A 17,161-nucleotide genomic window follows, 5' to 3' on the forward strand; every position below is an offset into this window, starting at 1 on the left:
AAATAATAACATTTCATCTCCATCATCTTATTTGAAGTGCCGGATATCTAATTATCTTATCTTAGGGGTAAAAATACTAATCCCATTGGCAAATAGTCTTATTTAGCTGCTCAAATCAAGGGAAAATATACTAATTTCAAGAAATTTTTACTTACTTTTAGTTCCCTTTTTGCAGTGCATTTAGTTGCCAGACCACCATGTGTGTCAAATGTTACATTGGTCAAGCTTGGTAAAATAAAAAAATTAAGCTGAGTCGGTCCTCTGGACGGGTTGATCTTTGTTCAAATGTCTCGTCTCTTCTCAGAGAGACTTCTTCAGTCTGGGGAGTTCCAGATAAACTCTTATAAACATGACCTTAGCTCAGCGGATCAACAAGTCTAACGGTGACAATCAAAACTGTTTGCTCACGTGCAAAAGAGGACCATCAGGCTACCAACCCGGTCGGCTCTGCTGGTCGCCTGAGTCAGGCTCACCGTTACAGCAGTGAAGACGGGGACGATTGGACTCCTGTTCAATGACCGAGCAGTGTCTCTTCACAGAAAGGGCTTCCTCTACGCCTCGATGAAACCAACGTTGCTCTCTGTCCAGGATGAGAATATGTTGATCTCTAAAAGAGTGACCGCTGGCCTGCAGACGAGTGTAATCGGCAGAATCTCGGCCGGATGATGCCGCTCTTCTATCCTGGGCCGTCCTTTAGGCCATTGGCTGTTTAGTTTCTCTGATGTATAAAAAAAAAAAAAAACATTTTAAAAGTTAGGTTTTTGAAATCAGTTTATTTATAAGTGGTGTCTGGATGATTTGATTGAATTTGACTTTGTAAAGCGCCTTGAGATGACGTGCGTTGTAAATTGCCGCTATATAAATAAAACTGAACTGAACTGGTCACAGTCCTCCTGGCACTGAACAGCAGACCCAACATTGCTCATGTTTACTGAGCATTACAGCTTACACTGCAAAAACGGATCTAAAAATAAGCAAAATGTTCCTAAACCTAGTGTTTTTGTCCTTGAGTTGAGCAGGTAAATAAGATCATCTGCCAATGGAATGAGTATTTTGACCCCTAAATTAAGATAATTAGACATTTAGCACTTGAAATAAGACGATGGAGATGAATTGTTCCTATTCTAAGTGCAAAAATCTTATTCTGTTGGCAGATCATCTTATTTACCTGCTCAAATCAAGGACGGATACACAAATTTTAAGAAAATTTTACTTATTTTTAGTTCTGTTTTTGCAGTGTACAGCGCATTGAATGGCTCACCCGCTGCTCATCTGGGCTTTGTCATTTTTCCCTGTGTGAAGAATGCCATGTGTGGCGTGAATTCGTTTAAAGTCAGGAAAATACGCGTGTCTCATGCTGATTGCGTGAGACTTGACCGCTCTGCAGAGATAAGCAATACGATCAATCATGCTAAGATTGATTTTAACCAAATGCCCTTAAGTAAATACCTGACTTGATCTTTTGTGTTTTGTGAGCTTAAAAGTATAATTTAGCCAAAACAATTAACATAAATTGGAATAAGATTGCATCTCCCTTTAAAGGGGACCTATTGTACAAAATCCACATTTTTAGCCCTCAAATACACGTTGTTGTGTACTTGGAGTCTCTTGGAATGCAGAAAATTTGATTTAGTCTGTCCAGGTGCTGCGTAGATCTTTATATTCAGTTCAGGTCATATTTTCAAAAGCCGTTCAGTTTTCTCTGTTGTCTGCAGAAATCTTTTGAACGATTCAACGACACAGTATTTGCTGGGGAACTGCAAAACAAGGTCATGGTCACTTCCGGCTGTGAACCCGCCATTTTTATTTTTTCCCTGCGATTTTGTAGTCCAAGCTGAAGCCACAAGTGGATAAGCGAAAATGTTCATTCGTGAATTCATCGTCCCCTAGCATACTACAAAAATGGCCGAACGGGGTGGAACACTCTGCGACCTGGAAGGGGGAGGGGTTTATGAAGTGCCTCCATCAGATTTAAAGCGACGGCACCAGAAACAGTTGCTTTCAGACGAACCACAAAACAGGGGTTTAAAAGGGGAACTTCGGGGTAGATTAACGAGGAATTCAGACCAAAACATTGCAGTTCCACTTTATAAGAACCACAACTGGCATTCATTTTCCCTTTAAAAGACCCACATTGCCGTATAATTCAAGTGCAGAACTGATTCTATCTCCTGGCTAATTTTTTTTTTTTTTTTTTTACAGGACGGTGCACGTGTTGGTGAGACTGCGCGCGACACCGGTGAAGCCAAACCGTCGCGTCTGCTCTCCCTGGACGCCTTCCGAGGGTACGTACGCCATCGACAACCATCGTTTACCATCGGTCTATCACCACATGCGGTTCACATGCTAATCCTTTTTTTAGGCCAGTCAAAGACATGATGAAGATCTACAGGCCCTATATAATAAATAATTACACGGGTCACCGTCTGGCCACATGCTCCCTGCAGCTATTGTTACGAGGCGGCGTAGCTGTGGGCGTGATTTCTGATATGAGTGTTCTGCCGGTTTGGGAACAGAGTGTTTCTGTTGGACAGGAGTGATGCATGTGATTGAATCTGGGCTCCCTGCTCGCCTTAATTGAGGCCTGGGGGTAGACACAAAGCACGCCTCTGTGGAAACAGGATGCTGGTGTGGCTTTGACCTCCCCCTCGCCAAATAATTGATGTAATAATACCATCAACATATCAGCACACATCCACACAGCCATAGATCTCCTGCCAAACCGGAGAGCAGGAGGAAATTCAGCAGCGCACGGATCACATCCAGCAGACCGCCGGCATCATTTCCATCTGTGGTTTTCCCCCTTTTGCAGGGAAACAGATTTGAAAACTGCTGCACCAATATCCCAAATTTAATATGCAATGACTTTATGCATGTATGGAGCTGAATCTAGAGGGGTGGGGGACATATTTCAGCTTCTAAAATCTGCTTTTTCAATCAGAGAAAAACAATTACAGAGGATTCTTCCACATTGATGTCCTGACCGATGATGCGGGAAATGACAGCTAATCAAACCGTGACTCAGCGCCCGAGATTAACGCCACAGGTGTCTCACTGACTTACGATCCATAAGCCAGATAAGTTACAACTTTCTGCCGAGAGCAGACACATCCGTCACCCGCCTGTGAAACGCCGAGCCGTTTCTGACGGCGAAAAGGCGTTCTTTCTCAGGCCGAAAAGCCTTTCCTGCTCATTGCTCCGGCTCCTGCTGACATGATATACAGAGAGATCTGGGTTATGGTTTGCGCGCTAATTTTTCTAAAAGGATTTGGAGGTTTTTAATCTTCTGCCACGTTGCTAAAAGCCCCTCGTCAGGTTTTGCTCACTGCTCTGGAAACCTCTCCGTCAGTCGTTGGAGGCGACATGACAACAGAGTGAACAACTATTACAACGAAACCAGAGCCTGAGGGCTGCGTCAAACACCAGGTGGCTGACTCATTCGCTGCCTTGCTCTGCCTGGTTTCATGATCCAGCCTCGCATAGGAGCAGACAGACAGAACCTTGGCTTCATTTCAACCCCTGTTGTAGTTTTATAATGAAAAGTAGTATGAAAACCAATTAACCTGGCATCCGTGTGTTTTGACTGACGGAAGGTGCCCGTGGAGAATCCGCCTGTGCATGAGGAGAAGATGAGAACTCTATAGAGCAGGGGTGTCAAACATACGGCCTGGAATGTGAATAGTTTTATTATGATTCATGCGGGGAATATCTCAAATGATATGGACACTACAATGGGAAAGTAGGAGAGGAAAGGAAGAACAAGAAGAAAAAAAAAGGTGAAAGAAAGAGGAGATAAAAGGAAGAGAATGATAAAACAATTATTGAAAAAAAACATGTACTTTGTTTACTTGAAAATATGCAGTTCCTATATTGTCCACGAGGGGTGCTGTGTTTTAATTAGCAGATTAAGCTTCAGGTGTGGAAAAATTTTAATCATTTCTTAATTTTTATCTGTTTGATGTATTTTGTCATGTAGGACAGTGTTTTTAAGTTCCAAAAAATGTCAATAAATGTTTTTCAACATTGTATAATCACTGTGATCAGTTCTTATGCATAATGCACAAGTAAATGTTTAACTGAGTAAAGGTATTGTTGAAATTGCACATACTTTTCTTAAAAACGCTGAGGTTATTCATGATATATTGTGTAAAAGTAAAATTAATTTAATATAAAATCAACAATAAGTCCACATTTATTAGTTCTATTTAATCTTGCAATGAGTTTACTCGTGTGGCCCTCTTGAGATCAGATTAAGCTGAATGCGGCCCCTAAACCAAAATGAGTTTGACACCCCTGATTTAGAGAGAGATTTGAACCAACAACTGTCCAGCTCCAAGGCAGCGGTGCAGCCCAATCTATGCGGATCCCTAATTTGGGAATGCTTAAGAAGGGATTGAAACAGAAGATCACACAGCTCCAGACAGAGATTTACAAAAAGTCATCATCACTGTGATAAACGTCACATTTCTTTGGGGACTTTTAATTATCTGGAATGTTCTTTTAGCAGGAAAGACTGATTTTATGACCACAACTGAATGAAGAATGAACTGATTAAGGTTTTCTTATTATTATTTATTATAGTCCACAAATTTCCAGTCACATTGAGCTTTGGGCTTTTAATTCCAGGAGATTAATGTCGCTTTATCCATTCCGAAACAACATTTGACCATTTTTCTTCTGGGTGTTCTTGGCCGTACTGACTCATTTAATCTTTTCGGTTTTCCTGGCACAGAGTTTCAACAGGGCTGAGATCAGAGCTTTGGAGAGACCGTTTGGGACTGCTGAGCTTCCAGAAGCAGTTTTAATATCTGCTTGGGTTCATAATAGTTGGAAGATCTGAATGTGTCCCAGATTTCATCCATCTGACCTGATTGTGCTCAACTGGAGAAAGCCAAAATTCAAGCAAGGTGGTTTTAGACCAGAAAAAAATCCTCTATACACTACAACGTCTAGATGCTTGAACATTTAAAAAAAAAATGTTTTAAATGCATATAACAATGGATAGCTCCACTATATAGATAAATATATGTTTTTTTTTTACCCTGGATGAATACAGAAAACAGGTTTAAATCAGAGGCAACCAGACTTATGCCTCAGATTTAAGCCTGTATTAAAGTTTGATCCCTCCATTTTCTAACCCTGCATGGGTCATGAGGGGTGCTGCACTGTAAAAACAAAACTAAAAATAAGTCAAATCGTCTTAAAATTAGTGTATTTGTCCTTAATTTGAGCAGGTAAATAAGGTGATTTGCCAATGGAAAGAGTTTTTTACACTTAAAATAGGAACAATTCATCTCCATCATCTCATTTAGAGTGCAATATATCTAATTATCTTATTTTAAAGGTCAAAATACTCATTCCATTGGCAGATAATCTTATTTATGTGCTCAAATCAAGGACAAATGCACTAATTTCAAGACGATTTTACTTATTTTTAGTTTCCGTTTTTGCAGTGTGGTGCCTAACTCCAGCATTCAATAGGCAAGAAGGGGGGAGTTCACCCTGGACAGGTTGGCAGTCTATTGCAGGGCAACACAGAGGACAGACAACCATTCATGCACCTAAGGAGAATTTAGAGAGGCCTATTAACCTAACAGTCATGTTTTTGGACTGTGGGAGGAAGCTGGAGTACCCAGAGAGAACCCATGCATGCACAGGGAGAACATGCAGACTCCATGCAGAAAGACCTAGGGCAGGGGTAGGACTTGAACCCAGGACCTTCTTGCTGTATGGCAACAGTGCTACCCACTGTGCAGCCCTTGTATTATAGTTTTAGTATTATAGTTTTACCCTGAAAACGATAATTATGCCAGTAAAACGGATCCGTTTTAACTAAATAATTAAAAATCCCAAATTACTAATCCAATTATCCCCATAATGTGCGTTTGTTGATGCCTCTCGGTGCATCATAACCAGGTTCACAGCTAACAAAAAGCATCTCAATCATTTCCACTCATTCCTGGGCCTTTAATTAAGCCTCATGGTGAAGAAACAAACCGCAGAGATCTCAACTGCCTAAACCAGATTACGAGCTGAGGAACAAATAAAATAAATAAAAAAATAAATAAAAACCCTGCAGGGTTCAGATGCAACACAAAGCAAAGGCTTCTCATCTCAACATCATATTAGCCTTTAATTATTTCCCTCCGTCCATAATTAGTTTCCTCACATGCACCGGGCAGTTGCGGCGTAATAAAGCCCTCGTTTGGACTAAAGACAGCTGGGTGTTTTAATTAAAAAGATGGCCAATAAGTGGTGAGATTGCAGCGACTTTTACGGGGGCCTCATCTGGCCGGCAGGGGCGGAGGGGGGGTTAACCTTTTTCTACGTTACCATGGCAGCTAATGGACACGTTCGTCAAAATCTGAATGGTAGCGCGAGCGTGTGCATGTGTGCGTACCTGTGTGAGACGGAAACGCGTGCAGCGGGGTTTATACTGGGCTTTAATAGCCCTTTGGAGATGATAGCGGCCGATTAGAATCTTGTATCAGCAGGTTGGGGCTAAAGGAGCAGTAATGGCTTTGGTGCACCTCTTAATTGAATCCGGGCAGGAAAACAAGAGGAGGCAGAGAGGTAGATACAGCGCACCTTATCAGAGGCTGTGCTAATCTCTTTACGGCTCCCAAAGTCACTCCTAATAATTTCTTGTTGCTCTGATTAAATACCAAATCAAAGAGTTGGGGAAAGAAAACTGAATTTGATGAAACTATGAACTGATCTGTATCACGATCATGCTGCTTCTCCACCTGTATGCCCCCCCGGCAGGTCTGTGCTGTGTAATGGCCTCTCCACCTGTCTCCAAACGGCGCTTTTTTCTCCTGCTGTGCGTGACTCAGAGAGGCTCTCCATCACACGAGCGCGGCGTTTCAGCAGCCTTGGCCGGCGCTAAAGCACAAAGTGTATCATATATTAGGCGCAAAGTGTTTAGTCAGCAAAGCTGCCTGAGGAGATCCAGAGGACAAGCGCTCATTTCCTGAGTGATTCATAATGCTTAGACTGCATTAGCCAGCATTTGGAGTTGTGACACAATAAAAAGGGCTTATTGTCTGACTTCTCCTGCATCGACTCACGGGTTAATTTAATATTATGATCTCACTTTTATTCCCTTTGTTTTATTGTTCTGTTCTGTTTGTAATGTTGCAGTGCTTGTTTTCTATTGAGACTCACTGCTACGTCTTTTGCGTCACATATATTTCTGATCGTTGGATTTTGACTGACTAATAGTATATCAGTAAATACAAAAAGCAGTTTTCAAATCACGTTTTCATTTATTAAGGAGATAAAATGGGTGTTCAAGCCAACAAGACCCTATGTGGACAATCAATTACCGCTAAAGCCTGGTAGATGGTTGCACCACCATCAGCGGTCAAATGAGTCTTTGACGTTCCTTTGGAGGATAAACTCACTCAAAAATGTTTTAATTTAGCCACATTTGAAAGTTTTCAAGCATGTTAGGGTTAGAGTTTGTGTCCTTCCTTGCTTCCTTCCTTGTGCACTGCAAAAATGGATCTAAAAATAAGCAAAATGTTCTTAAACATAGTGTTTTTGTCCTTGATTTGAGCAGGTAAATAAAATCATCTGCCAATAGAATGAGCATTTTGACCCCTAAACTAAGATAATTAGACATTTAGCACTTGAAATAAGATGATGGAGATGAATTGTTCCAATTTTAAGTGTAAAAATCTTATTCTGTTGGCAGATCATCTTATTTACCTGCTCAAATCAAAGACAGATACACAAATTTTAAGAAAATTTTACTTATTTTTAGTTCCGTTTTTGCAGTGTGTCACTCTTGTCTCCTTCTGTCCTCTCCCCTTTCTTGTGTCCAGTCCTTGCACACTTATGTGATTCCTCTCATAAATCATTGGATCTTACATCTCCTTGCATTTATCTCTAGCTTTGGTGTTTTATGGAGCAAACAAAAAGCACTAGGTACTCTTGAATGCTGAGTCTTTTTTTTTTTTTTTTTTCTTTTTTTTTTGCATGAACAACATAGAAATCCTGAGAAAAACAACACATCTAAAATAAAGGGGTGCCAATACTTTTGATAGCACTCTGTGTGCAACCATGAAGTAATTTGGTTTGGACTAAACCTCAGATAAATAAGTTAGCATATTACTGATACTTTTAGCATTAAATGTCATTTACTTAGACCTTGGTTAAACTTATTTCTTCTTCTGCGTCGGAGTTTCCCAAAGCGAACACTCGCCTCTTTAATATCTTTGCAGGTTTGCTCTGACGGTGATGGTGTTTGTGAACTACGGTGGAGGAGGCTACTGGTTCTTCCAACATGCACCCTGGAATGGTGAGGTGCACAACATGCATGCATTTATTTAAAAAAATAATAAAAAATAAGAACAGATCGTGCTCTACTTGCTAGAAACCTGAAGCTGCTAACCACAAACAACACATTCCTCATCATTGTCTAAACCGTCGCCGCCAATTATGAGAAATGCCGTCCCAGTGGACACACACGGAGGCATTCAGAAAAACACAGAACGGCATTCTTCAAGCTGGACCAATCAGAGCCAAGATCCCTAGACGTTTACAACCACAAGGAAACTGGGGGGGGGGAATTAGACTTGAAAAAATCTGGTTATGTTACATTCACTTGTAAAGATAAACAAGGATTTTTTCCTAAGGGTTCAGTTTTTTTTTTTTCAACATTCAGCTGAAATCTTTTATTGATGAGATTCGTTACGAGAGAAATAATCAGATGAAGCTGTCTCGTTAAAACAACTCCTCCTGTGAATATCACAGCACTTATAACATTTTATGAACCTTTATGCCAACAACATGGGTGCCTTTGTGCGTTCCCGTTTGAAACGTGCAGAGATGACCATGCATGTTGGGATATATTCATGGTTAGATGTATCACATGAATGTGTTTTTGGTCTGAACTGTTCCTTCATAGCACTGGGTGGATGTTTCAGGTCGTCATCCTGCTGGAAGACGAACCTGCTGGAGGAGAAAACCAGTCTCTAGTCTCCTCCAGTCTCTAACAGGTTTTCTTAGTTGCTGTGAGCCTCTTGGCTGCATCTTTAATGCTCTACTTGCCTGGTCCATAAGCCTTGGTGTGTTTGTTGGTTTATTGGTCTTCATGATGCTCTAATGTTCTCTAAAAAACCTTAGAGGCCTTTAGGAGGCTCTGATATTCTGATTAGGGAACATGGTTATCGCAGCAAAGAGAGCTGATTTTTATATTTTATTTTTATTTTGTCAAAATAAAAAATAAAAAGCTGCACAACTATGCATAATATGAAATCTCAGCACAATAGCTTGTGGTTTGTGGTTGCAATGTCACACAATTTTGCAAGACACTGGATTCCCAATGCACATTTTCTTCCTGTTTTTTTGTGTGGAATTACCTGTAATTTCTGTATTTAAAATTTAAATTTAAAATTTAAAATTTAATTTAAAATCCTTTTTTCAGATATTTCCATTTTTGAAAAGCAATTTGTGCAGAAGCTGCAATAAAAATCAAAAAAAGTTGCATCAAACAGTGAACTGATAGGGACTCCCCCGCAGCCCTGCACAGATAAGGGACCGTACACTGCAAAAACAGAACTAAAAATAACAAAACTTTTCTTGAAACGAGTGCATTTATCCTTAATTTGAGCAGGTAAAGAAGATAATCTGCCAATGCAATAAGAATTTTACACTTAAAATAGGATCAATTCATCTCCATCATCTTATTTCAAGTGCATGATGTCTAATTATCTTATTTTAGGGGTCTAAATACTCATTCTATTGGCAGATACGTAGACATGTACCTGCTCAAATCAAGGACAAACATACTAATTTCAAGAAATGTTTACTTTTTTTAGTTTTGTTTTTGCAGTGCACACTATGAATGGGTGAATTCTTTCATTCCTTCAACAAGTTGCTGCACTGCAAAAACGGAACCAAAAGTAAGTGAAAGTTTCTGGAATTCAGTGAATTCTGGATATGTAATTATCTTATTTTAGGGGTAAAAATACTCATTCCTTTGGCAAATAATCTTATTTAGCTCCTCAAATCAAGGAAAAATGCACTAATTTCAAGAGATTTTTACTTACTTTTAGTTCCCTTTTTGCAGTGTGAATGCTGTTGCAGCCTGTTGAACAGAATTGTTTTAGATTATTTATTTATTTTAGATAGTCTTCTCAATTTGGGCCTTTATGCCCTTTTACAAAATGATCCCAGCTGGTCATGTTTCTACTTCCTGTTATTGTTCAGTGAACTGACCTGATCTGTCACTGCCACGTTGCATGTTCATACTGGACTGTATGAATGCATGTTTAACCATAACATAGTATTTTGTCTTTGTGATAAGACCGCCTAACTGCACGTTAACGGCCCGCTTGGATTAACAAAGATTATTGAATCTGAATCTGACTTAAAAAAAAAAGGAAAAGGGAATTTGGACATGAAAATATGCAGGAGCCCCTGAATGAGTAGAGATGTGACCTTCTAAGGGCCTCAGTGAACGTGTTTGTATTGATTTCTAACCTCACTGATTGTTACATCTGTGCTGCAGGTTTAACCGTGGCGGACCTGGTCATGCCGTGGTAGGTACGGCCTGATAGTTCGGCTCCTGTGTCCCCCTGTGTGAACGTCCCCTGCTCAGACGACCTCCTGCTGTGTTGCGTCTTGCAGGTTTGTGTTTATAATCGGGACTTCGGTGGTTCTGGCCTTCAGCTCCATGCAGAGGAGAGGAGTCGGCCGCCTGCAGCTGCTGAGAAAGATCACCTGGAGAACAGTTGTGCTGATGATGCTCGGCTTCTGCTTCCTCAACTACTCTCCCAGAGACGGCCCGTGTAGGTGTCCAATCTCACAGACTCTTCTTTAAAACCGCGCTTTAGTGTTCGTTCATGTGTCTGAAGACTTTTATCACAGCTAAGTCGTTTGCAAAAATGCCAAATGGGTTCTCCTCCACATCTGTGGTTACAGCTAAAGCTCCCGAGCTGAGACCCGGTGCTGGAAATCTTCATTTCAGCGTCCGTAGGGGCGCCCTCCACACATTAGCCATCCCTGGTGCTAATGGACTTTCCTGCACGGATGTCAGAATAACTGGGTTAAGGAAAATATTGTTGTCGAGTGTGCAGTCTCAAGGTCCTGCAACGTGGGACGTTTTAAACTGAGCGAAAACAAGCGCTCTTTGGTAATGGACGATTACAAACAGATAGAGTTACAGCCCTCCTGCAGCTGCTGGACTCCGCCGATCACAGCAGCTCAGAGACTTTCAGCGTAAAGAGCGGCTTTGCCCTCCGTCTCCAAGGACGGCTCTGGGCTTTTCAGTCCCACGGTTTGATCTAATAAGGGAATGGCGTCACGTCAGCTCGATATGCGGAGCCCTTTCAATGTCAGCCCAGAGAGAAGGAGGTGTTAACCTTTGTCAGAAGCAATGACTCACTTAAAATAAATTACGCTGTGGTAAAATGTTGGAATAATGGTCAAATCAAGAACGGTCGGTTCCTTCTCTTTTTACTAAAGCTTCTTTTCTTAGTGTGTGTATATATATATATATATATATATATATAATTTAAAGCAATTATACAATTAATTCATTAATTCTAAAAATCTGAATAACATATAGAACAGATATAAAAATATACAGTAATGTTACGCTCTGGGGAGGACTGCGTTCTGCTGACTTGATTCAGTTGACAGTCACAAACAAGCCTCCACAAAAAGGTTTAAGCCATAAATGCTAAAGAAGCTGGCTGTTCTCGCTTCTGTTTCCAATAGTATTACAGGAAAGTTAAGTGGAAGGAAAAAAAGAGAGGACCAAAGTCCGATCAAGAGTTTTCGGTTTGCATTTCAGTTTGAAACTAAAGTCGTAGAGCATGGCTGTCAAAGTAATTTCTATATTGGGCTACTTTGGCCTCAAGAATTGTCATTAAAGGGGCGGGTTGCACCTGTATAGGTGATACTTTTGATTTCATAATTTCATTCCAGTTCACACAAAAATGTAAAAACTTTCACTGTAACATAAAAGTAGCACCATTAGGCCCATTTGAACAGTTTATCTGCAAAAAGTTGATATTGAGATGAGTTACACTTTAAACTTTCATAATTTCTGCATCACTTCTTCTCTTTTTGGAAATTTCTGGATTGTTTTAATGTGTGGTGGAAAAACTGACATCTAGAGGCAGGATGATGTTACTACACAGTTAAAAAAACATTCTCTACAGGAGACACAGTTTTAGCCACTTTATACACTTTAAAATGACATATACCTATATTTTATGATGATGTGCCTTTTTTTTTTGGCTCTTGAGGGCCGGATAAATTGCCTTGATGGGCCTTGATTTTAACAGGTGTGTCCTAGAGTCTGAAGGAAGAGTGGAGAGACTTTAGATCAGTGAATGTCAACTGGCGGCCCGCGGGCCACACCCGGCCCACCAGAGCTTCCCATCCGGGTCTTGAGGCTTTGAGGATCCATTTGATCTACTGATCTTGATCCTTGATCCACCGTGTTTCTTGAAGTCCCCAGTGATCCTGGCCATCTGCCCTTCATGACAAGCTCTATGGAGATTTTACACTGCTTGGCCAAAAAAGAAAAAAAATAAGTTGTCACCTGGATTTAACTAAACAAAGAGGTAAGAGCAACCCATTTGATAATTACTGCACGGGCGATTATTTTTCAGCTGGTAGCAAGTTATTTAAGCCCAGCTGGTGCAATGTGCTGCTGGTGCAAGATCTTAGTGGAAACGTTAATGCAACACTGAGTGGAAATAAACCTTGTGACATTGCAGAAGCTTATTGAAAGGCCACAGTGGCCTTTTTGTTTTTGACCAGGCAGTGTATCTTCCAGCAGGACTTGGCACCTGCCACTGCTCTAACCGTGGTATCACTACGGTGCGTTGGTCTACAGCCTGGCCGGACCTAAATCCCATCACGGATCCACGGAGAATCTTTTGTCAATTAAGGAGGTCAATTTAATTAACAACCCAAATGTGCTGTATATTAAATCTAAAAACAGTTCAGACAAACTTAAGGAACTTCAGGAACATTTAACTCCTAAAATATTACTTTGAAAGAAGGATTAATTCCCTCTTTCGCCACAGACTGCAGTAAACAAACGTTCCTGGTTTAAAATCCTCTGCAGTTGAATATAACTGACCATCTGAGCTCTAGATGCTTTTAGCTGTAATCTCTCATCATCAAACCTAACAAAAATAAATGTTTGACATATTTTTTCCACATGTGTAATGGTTCTATGTAACTAACTCTTTGGTAATATTCTAGCTCATAGAGATGTGCCTGTAATTTTGTCCACGGAGGTGTAATATTTGAATAAATGGATCATTTTAAAAGGAAAGCGACTGCAGTGAAGCTTAAACATTGTTTTCTTCCCTTAGAACTTAACAAAAAGCAAAGAACTTGAAAATAAACAGTTTTCCCAGTACCCCTGGCTTCCTGTATATGATATTATTGTCTTTATTCTATAACTGAAGGTACTCAGACACTGAGAGCAGACAGTTCTCTCTTAATAGTTATTGAACATCAGAAGAGGGGCAGTTTAAACTCCCAGAAAGCATAAATTGACCCAAAAAAAAGCGTAACCGTTTGCAGCTTTCCTCCGTTTCACGGCTGCAGTTAAGTGTCGGCTTTGCAGGGAGCCGTAAATTATCTTTGTGGGAGTGTAACCTACAGATTCAACTCGAGCGTCGTCAGTTAAGAGCTTCCTCTGTTCCTGCGAAAAGAGAGACTTCCGCCTCTTATTTGATTTGTTTGGATCAATGATTGGGATCATATTGTTTTACAGCACTCTGTGTGACAAAGAGGGCCTCAATTAACTAATGTGTAGATTACAATCAATCTGTCAACCCAGCAGCCAATCACGACCCGTCCAACAGGTCCAGACCAAGAGATAAGTGGGAATCTTGGTTCAGCTCCTTTCATTCTTGACATTCCCGTATCTTTCTGGACCTAATGTTGTCCATGTTCAAACATTAGTGCGTAATTTCTGACTTTGAGGCTCATATGATTGATAATGTCCATTACAATTAGTGCATGTGGGCGCCCTTTGTGAGTGTTTACTCTGTGTGTTGCCTGTTGTGTCCCAGTGTCCTGGTCCTGGCTCAGGATCCCCGGAGTGCTGCAGCGTCTGGGCTTCACCTACTTTGTTCTGTCTCTCCTGCAGACTTTCTGGGGCCAGACGCAAATCCCAGAGAGAGCGGTGAGCAATTCGTGTCGAGCTGCTCAATGCACACAACAGAAAAGACACTAAAAGGGTTCAGTCTGAGGCGGGTTTTTTTTATAAACACAGCTAAATAATATAAAGCCACGCTAGTGGCTGGAGGAAAACGTCTCAATGTAAAGTTCTGTTTCATTTTCACTGTCTTGGGCTACTAGTATGTTAGCGTGCTGTGTAGCTATATTAAACTTCAATTTTCAAGATTTGACTTTCAATAAAAGACCATTAAATAGAGATACATGTGCTGCATGTGACAGGAATCACCCAATTGGATGCTGGATGGATGCTGGATGGATGCTAGCATGTTTTGGGTTAACATTTCAAAACATGCTAGCAGCACAAAAAAGAATCATCAGTGGAGGACAACTGGCCGTCCATCCATCCATCCATCCATCTATCCATCCATCCATCCATCCATCCTTACGTCCATCCATTCGTCTATCTATCTATCCATCCATGAATCCATCCATCCATCCATCCATCCATCCATCCATCTATCCATCCATCCATCCATCTATCCAGCCATGAATCCATCCATCCATCCATCCATGAATACATCCATCCGTCCATCCATCCATCCATCCATCCATCCATCCATCCATCCATAAATCCATTCGTCTGTCCATTAATCCATCCATCCATCCATAAATCCATCAATCCATTCTTACGTCTGTCCATCCATCCATCCATCCATCCATCCATCCATCAATCACTCTATGAATCCATCCATCCATCCATCCATCCATCCATCCATCCATCCTAGGTTCCATAAAACACTGAATCTGGTGATATGAGTTATATTTTTAAAATGTCAGATGAATAAAACTCTCTCAACATTTCCTCCTGCAGCATCAGTGGTGGAACGCTGCCCAGGATATTTTTCTTTACTGGCCTCAGTGGGTGATAATAATCCTGTTGGAGACTTTATGGCTGTGCATCACTTTCCTCATGCCTGTACCCAACTGCCCCACGTAAGTCCAGACGAGGTTTCCCCGTTTGCTCGTTAGTCCTGAGCACACATGCATGCTGAAGGAAACTATTTTCTCATCTCCCACGTTGAGTTTATCTGCATGTGGATCTGCTTCGCAGAAGGTGTTAGTGCGCACCTAGTGTTGCAGGTGTTTTGACCCATAGTGATTTATGGGATGCTGCAGAGGGTATAATTAGCCAATCTCAGTCTGTCGTGTGCAATGGGAGAAGAGGAGGCAGAAGATCCATCTTCCTCGCTCTGGGTCTTCTGCTTCTTGGTGTTTTTTTTTTTCATCTTTGTGACCTTGCATGGTAAAAAAGTCTAGAAATGATTGGAGATCACACTTTCACCCTTTTTTAACATGTGGTGAATGTTTCTGGAACAGAAATGGGAAGCTCTGTTGAATTAATATGAGTGCATAAGCAGCATACATTGATTACTTTGCCTAAATCTTTGTATTTTGGCTCTTAAATTTGTTTTCAGAGATGCATTTTTCTGGCTAGTACCCTTTTCTGATTTCCTGTCTGAAACAATGATTGTTGACAGTTTTTGCAGAGCATGAGCACAAACAGACTCCTTTAATCAAACTTTGATTTCGATAAACTGACAATATTTGATTTGATCATGAAATTTATGAAGTTTAGAGTTTTTAATCTAGCAGAAAAAAGTTCAAATTGTTTTCTCATAACTGCCTTAAAGCACACAGCATGTCACTAACCTTTATTCTATTCACTAAACTAAAACTTAAAAGTGTCCATCTATGAATAGAAAAAAATTGAAGTTTTCATTTGATGCATTTAGTGTAGAGTCAAAATAAATCTTAATTATCTGCATTTCACTTGCTGATTGATTAGTCTGAGCCAATCAAGGGAACATTTACCAACCTTGTTTATTGGCAGATTGATAAGTGAGATCACTATTCGTTTAATATTGATACTTTTAGTTAGTCTAATGCTGCTGTTTGTTTGAATTGTAACTCTTATAATAGCAGTTTTATTGTTTGTCTCCAGAGGGTATTTAGGAGCTGGTGGGATCGGGGATGACGGTCTTTACCCAAACTGCACTGGGGGCGCAGCAGGATACATCGACAGGTGGCTGTTTGGTGATAACATGTTCAGATACCCCACCTGCAAAGTAGGAATCTTTTGTCTTATTATTGTGTATAACAAATTAGTTTGAAGTAACAAAAGTAAATGTGCTTGCTGTTGTTGACTTTGCTTGTATTTTGCAGGAAATGTATCTCACTGTGCAGCCCTTTGACCCAGAGGGGATTCTGGGAACAATCAACTCCATTGTGATGGGATTTCTGGGGATGCAGGTGAGCCGGAGCGTCGCTTTCTCCTCAGGGGCAAACCTAACCTCTAGGCAAATAAATAAATGACCTTAGGCCACATAAAACACTCTGCCTCAACATGGACTTCATCTCATTTACTGTAGCTGTCATCTCTGCATTAGAAGGTTTGAACAGTTGGTTTTGCATACAGACAGCCGATCTAAAAACAAATGTTTCCAAATAAGAAGAAAGAAAGTTTTCCGCTGCAGCCACTAACAGCACAATCACTGAAAGGAGCGACTGGAAGATGCTGCTCGCCAGCATCATTATAACCGCCCTGCTGCAGGAAGTATGGAAATCAGAATTTATTATATCCAGTTCATTCATGTTAAAACCAAAATATCATTTCTGCAGAATGCTCTTAATCACATCCACACGCATTTCCAGCATCTCATGCATCATTTTCCTGAATCCTTTTGATTCAACAATTATCAAACAGGAATCTGTGGACATGTTTGTTCTTCCCTTAATGTACGCAACGATAAGATAAATGTGAATCCTCATCCAGTCTTGTTTGTCACAGTTTCACTTGTTTTAAGCTTTTATTTTAATTATTATTAATGCTCTGAGTTTAGATAAGGGCATGTTTAGACCAGCAATGTTTCCTGTAACTGTTTCCTGACTTTTCAAGATCAACATCCTCCTTCGTTGAAAGGCTCGTTCTCTTGCCTTT

At 40.6% G+C, this 17,161-nt stretch overlaps 1 protein-coding gene across 1 annotated transcript in view; it reads left to right on the forward strand.

The window, feature by feature from the left end:
• The window catches only part of si:dkey-192p21.6 (uncharacterized protein LOC565246 homolog), a 44,810-nt gene that overhangs the window by 11,589 nt on the left and 16,060 nt on the right, over nucleotides 1-17,161 (forward strand). Inside the window, exons 7-14 of the mRNA XM_012850188.3 lie at nucleotides 2,203-2,285; nucleotides 8,229-8,305; nucleotides 10,520-10,550; nucleotides 10,639-10,799; nucleotides 14,055-14,167; nucleotides 15,035-15,156; nucleotides 16,166-16,289; nucleotides 16,387-16,473. Coding sequence (XP_012705642.2) covers nucleotides 2,203-2,285; nucleotides 8,229-8,305; nucleotides 10,520-10,550; nucleotides 10,639-10,799; nucleotides 14,055-14,167; nucleotides 15,035-15,156; nucleotides 16,166-16,289; nucleotides 16,387-16,473 — 798 coding nt within the window. The remainder of the gene's footprint in view (nucleotides 1-2,202; nucleotides 2,286-8,228; nucleotides 8,306-10,519; nucleotides 10,551-10,638; nucleotides 10,800-14,054; nucleotides 14,168-15,034; nucleotides 15,157-16,165; nucleotides 16,290-16,386; nucleotides 16,474-17,161) is intronic.

Source organism: Fundulus heteroclitus, chromosome 22 (assembly GCF_011125445.2).
Source record: "Fundulus heteroclitus isolate FHET01 chromosome 22, MU-UCD_Fhet_4.1, whole genome shotgun sequence".
NCBI lineage: Eukaryota > Metazoa > Chordata > Actinopteri > Cyprinodontiformes > Fundulidae > Fundulus > Fundulus heteroclitus.